Genomic DNA, 12005 nt, shown 5'->3' with positions numbered 1-12005 from the left:
ACCAGGCATCAGATTGGTGAAGATTTTGTAAATTACATGTCATGTACAAGGAGGAGAACAGTGCAATGCAAAAGACTGCTGCAACTGTCACGAAGGTCTATCTGTAGCTCGACTGCAAAAAAATGTATTAAATCAGGTCTAATATGAAGTCCACTAACTAAAACTAGCACGTCACAAGTCTGCCACAACTGTGCACAGTCATTTGAAAGCGAGCTTCAAAGAACAATCAAATTGCTTCCAGCGAAAATGTTGTAGCTTTTTTTTTTTTTTTTTTAAAAAAAAGCCCATCCCTACCTTTATATTGCCTATTATATCCTGGGGCTCAATCCAATCCACCCCTTTTATGGCTCTCTCTGTGTTTAAACATATTCCCAATCTGCTCTTTTTGATTAAATTTAGAGATGTATAAATCCCATTCTGCAGTTTCTGTGACGCAGTGTAATGAAGACACATGTTGTATTCCCATTTTGCGTGGTTAGTTACGTTGGGTTAATTGCAGCAGCTTTCCCGTCGGCATTACCATTTTACACAAAACACAGACATGAATGCAAACAAACTGCATTTTTAAGTATAAAAGACAAACTCGGTGAGCAACAAGCAGTGAGAGGCATGCATCTGAAATAGGCTGGTTTTGTTTCGTACCACTCACCAGTTGACTTATAATTATTATTATTATTATTATTATTATTATTATGCTCAAGCTTTAGCTTAACCTGTGTGCGCGCGCGCTTTTGTGTTTGTGTCACACTTGCCGGGAGTACATAGGCTATCCACTAACTGTTACATTTTGTGAAAGGGTGTTTGTTTGATATAAGCCAGGCTACTCTGGTCAATAGTTGTTTATGCATTTAACTTTTTTTTCCCCCCTTTATTATCCGTCAGGCCAACATTGCAGATTATGGGGACAACCAGTGGGTGACTTGCTTCCAGGAGAGTGCAGAGGCTATCCTGGGCCAGAATGCAGCTTACCTGGGGCAGCTCAAGGACTCGGTGAGGCTTTCTCTGCTGAATGTAATACTTTCCTCAGGGAACGACCAGGGCAGAGCTAAACTTTAAGCTTCATGCTCCCCAAACATGCACACACATACGTTTCTGTAGACAAATGCAAATATGTCTGAAACCTGTGGTGCTTTGTTTCTTCTATTTATAATTACTTAGAAAAATCAAAGCTTTTTGTTTGTTTGTTTTGTCAGACACTTACTTTCCTTTGCACTCAAGACTGTTTGATGAAACTGGCTTTTGATTAAAGGATTATATCTGAACTTTTAATTAAAATTCAGAATGAAGCTGCCTTCGATGAGGTCTTCCAGCATGCCAACTTCAACACTTTTGTCTTCCGCAACAGAGTGAAGCTGGAAACGTATAATGTAAGTAAAAATTTTGTGGTAGTGTGAAAAAATGCCCAGGGTTTTGTCGCTGCAGCACAGTGTCAGACAGACCACATGCATTTAGAGAGAAAAAAAGAAATCTTGAGAAAAATGAGGCCGTGTCTCTGCGTCCCTGAACTACTGAAACTTCACAGCGGGAACATAAGAGGTTCTGGTTGTTTTTGTTGTTCTTCTTTTTAACATGGGAGAGTTTTCCCATTTTGACTGGCAGAACTGCGTCTTAAAAAAAAAAAAAAGAGAAGCCGTCAGTGTTTGTCCTGGGATGCTGCTCATTTTCAGTGGCTTTGTGAAGGATGCACACACAGATTAGCTGCGGTCAGTATTTCCTGTAGGCCACACAGATAGAGGTTTGTTTTGAGGGAAGCACATAAAAGAATTGATTGGGCTGGGACTCTGAGCAGGAAGTCTGGAGCCAAGCCAGAGACTGCATCCGCCTTCAACACACAAAAAAGGGCCACTGTGTCTGTCACATTCAGCTCAGCATCCTAACTGCCAATGGCACTGCTACAAGCATGTATTGGCTTCTGTCTCCAAACCCCATATTCCTTCAACAGAGACACCTGCAACCCCTCTTTGAGTTTATTTTCTACTTCTCAGCGCTACAATCCAGCCATTGTGTCATGCTCTCACACATTGTTGTGTACTTTGATTTATAGGCTTGATGTGGGACAAAGCAGGTTCTTAACAGTTGATAACAGTCCGCTGTAACACAGTGTGACTTGCATATTGACCGGACCCCTCTAAAGAGCATCATCAGAATATTTTAGGGAATTACACTCTTCGTTTTAACTGAATGAAGTTCCCCCGTAAGGAGTGTAATAAAATTACCTTCTGTAATGCCAGTAAGACAGTGAAACACACCATCAGCACATTTAAAGGTCAGTCTAGCTATATCACATGTTAGAATAGAATCCATCACATTTTTAGCCAAATACACAGATGCGATGCAGTGCAATTATTCAAATTAAACTTAAGAAGGTAATCAAGCACTGGCAATTTAGATAATTATTGGATTGTTTCAGCAATTAAGGACTTATTAAGTATCGTTGCCATCATATCCTTTATATTTTATAATGCTGGTTAAAGAAAATGAAAAGTTTCATCTCATACTGTAGGAAATCCTTTCCCATTTTATTGCTATTTTTTTATTACATCTTTCTCCTTTTATTTTAATTTTTTTTAACTGGTACAAAAAATTTTTTTTTTTAAATGTATATGTACAACAAAGTAGAGCGCCTTCTCTGATTATCACACTATTTAATGGTTGTACAGTTAAAACAGAGTGTGAAGGAGATATGTTTGGAATTAACGATGCGAACAAACTCAAATTAGAATGAAACTCATACTAAAATAAAAAACAAAGACAGGGTTGTGGGATGTTGCTGGTGTCAAAGTCAAAACCTGAGGTTGCCATTATTAATCTCATTGAACTACATTTCTATGCATAAGGTCTTAAATAAATGATATTATTGTCCTTTTAAGCGCAGTATGGGGGCTGTGTAATACTATGATTAATTGGTGAAACTTCTTAATTATATTTATCATGCAAAAAATGTTATGCATAATTTAATTTAATGTAAATCTGTAGATTAAATACTTTGATCAATTGTTTATTTGACCTCATAAATATTTCAAGTCAGTACTTGACCTTTTACTTGCCTGGAACCAAGTAGCTCTAGAGTTTTTATTGTAGCTTTTCTCCCACATTGATCACTACTATTCCAGTTTTAAATAGAAATAGCTGGATTTGAAGGGATATCTCCCTTATTTTGCCCTCATGAGTTCTGTCTGATGGGATGTGGTCCTCTCTTATCACACACTTTGGGGCTTTAGTGCAAGGTGAGGGGTGTGAGTTTAGAGGGGAGCCAAGTGGTTTCTGGCACTGATTGGTCTCAGCACAGCAGGCTTTTTACTGCACCACTCCAAACTGGATGAGTTGCACTCATCCATTTTCCAGTCTGGAAGGAACTACTGGTATAACACTCCCAGGATAAACAGACTGTATATAAAAGGACATATCTACCATGATGTCAACTGTTGGTAGTTGAAGTTCAGTCTGTCACCTGAGGGACATTGCATGCACATAGTAAAAACTTGCCAATCACGAAGTAGCCCTGGAGTAAAGCAAATGAATTGCCCAGTCTTGCACTATGTGAGACTACGTGACTCTTATGGGGACAAAAAGAGCATAATGTTGTAATAAATAGGACTGAAGTCTTTCTAGGAAAGCGTTTACTGGGGTTGTAGGTGAGCAGTGCACTTGTTCTCCTATAGTAATCTCTTCACAGTACATGACTTTTCTCCTAGCCAGATGAGTCGCCCCTGCTGGTTTTTGGAGAGAGTGAAGGTTTTACACACTTTGCATTGGTTTTAAGAGTGGAAAGCTGTGTCCACCTTTTTATGTGGGATACGTGGAGTGTGTTCATTAGCCTTCAATTTTTGTTACAGTTTAGGCAGAACTGGTACAACTGCTTTGTGTTTAATTGATGAACTTTACTTTTCGTGATAATTAAATAAAACACCCATATTTATATCTGAACTTCTTGCTTTTAGCATTTGTGAAATTTGGCCTTCCTGTGCTAAAATGTGCACCGTGCAGGGCTCCCCTAGGTCTTCTGCCCTGATTCTAACATCAATTTCCATTCATATGATTAAATTTGAGCAGTTTGAGGTCGCTTTATATTTGTCTGCATATTTCACTTACAAAAAAAACCAAGCATTAAGATCTAAAAGAATTGGGTTCATATCCAAAGAAAAATGGTTTACTTTTCACCCACTTAAGCAACAGATGATCAGCGGAGACAAAAGAAGTGTAACCACTGTTTAAATGCAGAGAGTAATAGCCCTGGTAGAACGGCCTTCCCCTGTCTAGACAGCTATGGAGATGTCTAAGGCTTTAAATGTTCGACTCTGTCTTTCATTGGTAATTAATTATATTACATAATGATTTTTAGTCGTTAGCAAAATCTTGTTGAAAACATTTACCATGGGATAAATGCCAAAGTCCAAATGGCTCTATATATTTATACAGCCATTTGGAGATATATCTATCTATATCGATAGAGACAGATATATATTGATCTGTCTGTCTTTGTTGTATAGATGGATATCTATATATGATATAGAGAAATGGAGATATATATATGTGTATACGTACATACATCTATCTGTTGGACTTGATTTTTTTTTTATGCCATTTCTCATATGAATGTCATTTTCTTTCTGACAGGATGAATCGAGGATTAAAGCTACAGTGATGGATGTAAAGCCTGTTGATCATAAAGAGTATAGCAAGAGGTTGATCCTGAACATAAGGAAACTGGCGGCTAACCACTAGGAACCTTTGACAAGTGTTCTAGTTTTGTTTGTCCTTGCAAATCTTTCATTTTCTGTACAAAAAAAAAGGCTGTCACTGTGTTGTAGTTTTTGCTTGCCAATCAGCTAGGTCAAAATGATCTTTTGGTACTCTTTGTCCTTTTGTCATGATCATATAAAAAGGATCTTTTCTTTTTTTGTTATTATATGAAGTCAGAAGAGAGAGTGGGTCAGTAAGGCACAAAAGAAGAAATCACCACAGTGTCTGTCTTAAGTAAGCCACCTGTTTATGTGTATACTGTGGTCATGTGGAGGTGGTAGCTGCTTTTAAGCAGAAAACCAGCAAAGTAGCAAGCACTCCTTTTCACCCTCTGACGTGCACTTAGAATGGCAGGGCTGGACCTGCGCATGCCAGATAAGACCATTTGCTTTCCCACTCTTTCTTTTTTTATTTTATTTTTTCCTCCTCCGACTCTCACATACTTGCAAACATAAGCACATACACACATGTGCAGTGTGGGCCTAATGGGAAATGTACTACGTTCTGTTTTGTGTTAAGTAGAGACATATTTGTGTCCACTGTGTGTTTCACAGATTCTGTAGTTTTGTTTATTTGTGATAATTATCAGTCGGAATAAAGATATTTGTAATCACGTTTAAAAAAAAAAAAAAAAAAAGTGTATTCCTGTTAAGTATTGTGCATAATTAATGCAAAACAATAGTGCTTGGAACACCTGATCCTGGGCTGAACCCCCCCCCCCCCCCCCCCCCCCCCCCATTTTTCTCGTTGTTTTTTTTTTATTTGTTTTTTTTTTTTAAAAAATAGTAAACATCAATAATGTGTGCGCCCCCCGCCCCCAGTGTGCATTCAGGGGATTTATGCGAGAGCTGGTGCACAATGCCCTCAATCTCCAAAGGTTTTGCTCAGATGTGCAACAGATTCCCTGCAAACTTCACTTTCATGTTCTATTAAAGCAGAACATCAGTGAGGCTGCACCTTCTCATTTTTCTTGTGATAACATCTAGTTTCTGTTGATCGTTTCTGTTGCCTGTAGTGTGTTGAAATGGATTCGACCTGTCTTTAAATGGTAAGGAAAGGTAAGTTTTACTTGGAGGGGAAACATGCTTGGAGACATGGATTAGGTTTACTATAACCAGACCCCTCCATTTCTTTCCAGGTAGCCTTTTAAAAAACAAACAAACAAACAAAAAAAACCTCTCTTCCTTTTCATTTCAGTTATTAGTGCTTTTCTAGATGTTGCAGTACATTCAGAGTATTTTCAGAGCAACACAACTTTGATGTAGTGTCAGATGGTGTCAAATATAGACAGTAATGCTTTATTCTGTTTAGTCTACCAAACACAAAGACATTGGGGCTTTTAAGGCATCCAAACTGATTTTTGTTTTTTATTCATGTGCTTGTGCACTACTGTTGAGGATGAGGTTTGTAGATCTTGCAGCATCTCTGGGGACTTTGTTGTGGTGAGGTGGCATTGTCCTTGTTTACATCTGCTGCCCCATAAGCTTTTGTGAAAAAGGAGAGCTTGTTATGTTATTGGCTAAAGTAAAATAACCAGGTAATTTAATTCTCACACCTGTTTTCAAGTTGAGATGATTACATAGTTCCAGGCAAAAAAACAAAACGTAAAACATCGTAATCTGTTTATAACTGGATTTCTTACTTGTTAGACTGATAACACAAAGTGGACTGAATTAGATTCGTTACCCAAGAATAAGCTGCAGTTGCAGCTTTATTAGCAGTGGGTGAGTATGGCTGGGCAAAACGTTTGTGACCGATAATCAGTCAAAAGACCCATTTCTGGTTCGAACAGCTCCATCGGGCACAGTTTAAAAACTTTTTAAAATGGCGAGATGGCGCATCAGTATAGTTCACGGCTTTCTTCCCAGGACTCTGTACAGTACACTGAAAATGTAAGTTTGTACCAGATATAAATTTAAGCTTAGCACCCTAGTAAAGGCCATTTTGTATCAAAGATAATTGCATTTAAATAATTAACCTACCTACTGACTGTTTGGCAGAAGCAACAACTTAATTTCAATCACAAAATGTTTTTAGTTAATCTCTATCATGCAGTGTGCAAAAAGCAAATTGCTGAGAGTAATAATCCCAGCAACTGGTCTTGTTCAATGCCCTGGAGACGCCTTGAATAATAGAGCAGTAAGATAAACTTGTCTGTCATTGTGTAAATTAGTTAATATAAATTAGCTTTATTTTTGTTTACCCTTCAGCTTATTCTAATAAGTAGTCTGTTTTATTGAGAAAGCTTACAGTTGTTTTACTATAAATGAATGCAGTTTCTTTTTGATGACCCTGCTTTGACAGGGTTCATCCATCAACTGTTAAATAACAAATGGTTACTGTATTTGTCTCATTTCTCTGGTAGATGTTTGCATTGTAGTCCATTTATACAGTTTAACTGAAAGGACTGCTAGCGGTGTTGAAAACGAGTTGCTTGTCAGCAGTTTGAACTCTTCCCAGTTTAAAAAAAACACATTTAAGAAGATGAAATTAAATTATATGAAAACTCATCAAATCAACTGTTGTTACAGGACTTGATTGCCAACTAAACAATGTGTGCAATTACCCCTGTGAACATCATAATCAAACTCAAGGTGATCATTTGGTTGTAGCAATTAGAGCTCATAATGTAAAATACTGAGTGGGACAAGCTATTAACTACTGCCAAGCCTTATGGCTTTGTCTTGTAATTTCAAAATTTACATTCAACCCAAATCTAAATTTTATTTACAAACTTGGCACTAGTATTATTTTATCACAATATCTACGGAATAAACTAAAAGCTTGAGTCTGTCTTCATATCATAGTCGGGTATTTGCACAAAGCACTAAGGATGGGATTTTGGCAACAGTCAGTATGGGGCTTCCAACAGGTGAATCCAGCCATCGCCTTTGGACTGGGATAAATTAGAATTGCAGTAGTGAATAATAATAAATATTTATTTATTGCCATATGCATTAGTTTAAAAATGCATCTGATTATATTATACTCGCTGCCAAAGGTATTTTGGCTTTTGGTGCAAGGATGTCACACGGTTTCTGTCTATTCCTCCAAATGTGAGTAAAATATTCTGAAATGTAAATAATTTCCCTGAAAGCATAGCCCACTTCTGTGATGTAGTGATTACACGATTATGACCAGTAGGCATGAGCATATTTCAGTAGTGCAGAATAAAATGGATCAGTCTTATTAACGTTGTGCTCTGTGCCAAACACCACTGGGCATGTGTGTTGCTGAGTTATGAAGAAAGTATTCTTGTTGCCCCAACTTACACCAGGCATAGTACATATTGGCGAACCACAGGCGGTGCTGCTGATGAGCCATTGATTGCTTCTTTGTTGTGCTCATTTATTTCATCGAGGTGTTTATAGGGTTGACATTTTATGTGTCAGTGCTGGAAAATATAATTTATAGGTTTACATGTCCCCTTAAAGAATGACACGAATTTAATTCTGATTACAACTGCCAATAAGATGGAGCACCTAAGGCACCTTGTAATGCTTGATGACTCCTGGGCTGTTGCTGGTTGCCTTTCTACCTCTGCAAATATTTTGATCTTTATTTTATGTCATAAATTTTAAAGATTAAATGCTACAGAGTCCTTTTTTTTTTTTTTTTAATTTTTTTTTGCATAAGAGCAATTTTTTTAGGAACAATGTTGTTTTTGTCCCGGTTGTGGAACATTGGACTCTTTTCATCCTCTTGAGGATATTCAAGGGTGTGTGGGAGTTTGCCCAACCAGTCTATGTGTTTGGTGAAAAAGTAGAATGAATGGATGGAGTGTGGTTTCAAAGCTGTACGATGTCTAAAGAAAACCCAGTAAAGACTTCTGAAAACAGATTATTAGTGCTATTTCCCTCTCTATGCTGCAGATCTTTATCCAGGTCTGCATCTAAAGAAGCTCCATCTTCATCCAGAACCCATCTCACCATTCCCAATTGTTATTCCCCCTCCCAACATCAGGGAGCATCTGAATCAAGACACAGATTTCTCAACAGCTTCACACCTTAGGATGAACCCTTTTACCCCTTACCCATCCTCCTGAACCATCCTATATCCCTACAACTATGTAGACTTTGTGACACACACACACACACACACCAACTTTCACCTACACGATCACCCGACTTCTCCACCTATACAACTTTGCACACTGCATTGTAAACTTTGTGCATAATTAGACTACCCATCTCCATTTCAAATACACAACCCTGTTCACTATGTGAATATTCATCTTGCATTGTGTACATTGTGTATTATCAAGTGGATATACTGCTGTTTTTCAGTCTTTGGGAAACAGCATTTCATTGTTGACTATGGATGCAGGAGTAATGGCAATAGGGTTCAGTTCAATAATACTCCATGATTTGCTCATCTGGTAAATTTGTAATACATTGTTATAGATAGCTGTGTTATATGTCGATTTGTTTACATAACGGCTTGAGGAAAAAAAAATCTGAGTTGTTGCCTCAGTGTCTGCTTTAACATAAATACAAACAAAAGCCATTTTGCGAGTGGGATCGATTAATCCTATGGAAAAATGTATTCCTGCAATGCACTGATTTCAGTACAGGCATTTAATGTGTTTCTGGTAGTCTGTATTTCAGCTTCCTGATTGTGGAATCGGTCCAGACATTATGGAGTGCATGGTCACTTAGAATACACATAGACTACAGGGTCTTTTTTTAAAATGAGAATATGTTGTATATCAATAAGTTATTGTTTTTATCAACAGCCTCAGCCTTGGCCTTTCCCAGTCTGCTGTTTATTCGCTTTTATCGCCACTACTGCTTGTTTGGACCAGCAGGTTGAGACTGTGGAATGCAGGAGAGCCTGTGGCACTGACATTAAGAAGATGTATGGGCGGTAGGAGGACCCCTTGGGTACTGCTGTAATGAATGGGAGTTAGCAGTGTGTGTGTTTCTTATGATTCATGAGTCTTGTTGCCTTCCTGGTGCACGGGTGTCCTTTCCTGGGACCGGTGGAAGGCTGTGTTTGTATTTGAGCGTGCAGCAGTCCAGACTAGTCTTGGGACCTGTTGACCAAACACAAGTAGCACTGTCTCAGCATGGCTATTTTTAAAAAATTTTTTTCCTGACTGGCCACTTGGAGAACTGTGATTGTACGAGAGAGGGAATACTTCTGCCAGGATTTGTGTTCAGTCTTCAAATAGGGTGCAGAAAATTACACTGACAGTCAAAATGTCTGGCAGGTGGAAAGCCGATCGTTACAATAATTGTTGCAATCAAATAAAGTAATAATCCACTGTTGTTCTGAAAAGCAGAGCAGATTGAATCTGTAGATACAATTGTGTCTTGGGCCCCAATCCTGTTTCCACTTTAATTGGATTTGGGTATAGATAAAGTTCTGCTTGTCTTCACAAGCACTAGATTATAAGGCCGAGCAGTGAGTTTGTATTGTTTTCTGCAGTGACTCCTCATCATTGTCAGGATCCTGGAAAATGCACTTTACTTTGATTCAATTTCAGTGAATCCTTTTCATTTCTGTGGTCCGTTTTTCTCACACAAATATTCTCAACAGAATTGCAGACTGCGGACACATCTGTTTTGTAAATTCTCCAGAGCACGGTAGCATCATCTAGTTTGGGTTTTATAGTTTTGGTCTCTATAATTTTGTCTGGCAAAATCTTTCAGGAGACTGCTTGCAACATGTAAGTGATAATGATTGGATACTTCAGAGCTGAGTATTGGGCGATTTGGTATGTGTGAAGGATGCTGTCTGCGTCATTAAAAATTAATGTTATATAGATGAATTGTAAGGTGCTTACTTTCCTCTGACTTTGTGTCCCCAGTTCCACACAGATTTCTCTCAATTTATTCACTTGTTTTGAACAACACTTTTCACACCTACGGGTTGTGAATGCATTAGCTGCAAACAGCTCTGCTCTCCAACACAGTCAAGAATGGGTCACTCAACAGAGACAAAGCTTGCCAGGCTGTATAGTATATCATTGTGCTTTCATCAGTCCCTGCAATTTAAAACCACTTTGCAATGTTAATAAATTATTACATGACGACATTTGTTTAATTCTCTTTTTTTTTTTTTTCAAGAAGCCATCAAAGTACATTGGGCAGTTGTAATTTACTAGGTTACATCTGAATAATACTGTAAGCCTAATCTCTTTATATTTTCTAGGAAAATGGGAAATGGATACAGTGATTTATCAAAACATGCAAACATACATGGAATTACACTATGTAAGGCAAAACCAGAGTTTTTACAATACAAGCTTGAAAATCAATATTTGGTATTAAACATTATCTTCAACACAGCCTGAACCATTTTGTCATTTCTTTAATCTTATAGACTGATTAAAGACGGCTCTTTATTGGATGTTGGCTGCCTTTTGTCCTTTCCTCTACCAAAATGATCCCACAATCCCTCCCAATGTTGAGGTCTGAGCTTTGGGGAGGCCAATCCATGACTGATAGTGTTCCACTGTATGTTTTTCTATTCAGGTATGCTTTTTACTGTACTGGCAGTGTGTTTTGGATCATTGTAATGCTGAAAAATGAAGTTTCTGACTGTATCTGACTGTACTTTGCTGGATTCATAGTTCCATCAATTTTTGACAAGATCCCCAACAGAACTGGCTGAAATGCCACCCCAAACCATGATAGAGCCTCCACTCTGCTTATGCCAGTATAGTCCACCTCAGCTGTTTCGGTTTCTTTTCATTAAGAATGGCTGATACAACTCCTGATGACCCTTCAGTTGATCCGTCTACTGGTTACTAAAGGGTCAGGTGCATTTCTCAGGTCTTGTGACTGATCTTTGCTGGATCCCCCCCCCCCCATTTTATAAGGACGTGACTTCCAAATACAGTTCATATGTTGTAAATAGCTCTTCTTTTGTCCTCCACTTGTCCACATTCTTGAGGGACACACAGCACACCCTGCTGAGGTTTGCCAAGTTTCCAGGAAACGGCTCTTAGGGAATCACCTTGGTAGGAAAATATTATTTTGTGACTGTAAAACTGTAATCTTTCAGAAATTTAACTTCTTAAAAAGATGTGTTTTGTGACAGGTTGTTAGTAACAAAGGTTCCTTGCTATGTGTAGGAGCAACATTGGTTCATCTCTTGAGTTGGCTACATTTTTTTCTGAATAATTTAAAGACCTTCAGAGAATCTAAGACCACAATAAAAATCAGAAGAAAGTCTGGCTCCTTTAAAGAAAATATATAAAGAAATGAGGAATGGTTCAAGACTTGTGCACAGTATTTTATGGATATTAGCCTGAA

General features: G+C 38.1%; 1 protein-coding gene across 2 annotated transcripts in view; it reads left to right on the top strand.

Annotated features, from left to right (window-relative positions):
- The window catches only part of rpa1 (replication protein A1), a 32804-nt gene extending 27376 nt beyond the window's left edge, over positions 1 to 5428 (top strand). The window contains exons 15-17 of one of the 2 annotated variants that reach the window (XM_085243770.1): positions 883 to 990; positions 1281 to 1367; positions 4618 to 5428. In XM_085243770.1, coding sequence (XP_085099896.1) covers positions 883 to 990; positions 1281 to 1367; positions 4618 to 4725 — 303 coding nt within the window. In that variant the 3' untranslated portion in view covers positions 4726 to 5428. The remainder of the gene's footprint in view (positions 1 to 882; positions 991 to 1280; positions 1368 to 4617) is intronic. The other variant, XM_085243771.1, reaches the window with a different exon arrangement.
- Positions 5429 to 12005: the final 6577 nt, after the last annotated feature.

Source organism: Mchenga conophoros, linkage group LG14, assembly GCF_057382185.1.
Source record: "Mchenga conophoros isolate Kocher_MC1m ecotype Shallow Benthic linkage group LG14, M_conophoros_male_GT1.1, whole genome shotgun sequence".
Lineage (NCBI taxonomy): Eukaryota > Metazoa > Chordata > Actinopteri > Cichliformes > Cichlidae > Mchenga > Mchenga conophoros.
This window is presented reverse-complemented; position numbering and strand designations above follow the sequence as displayed.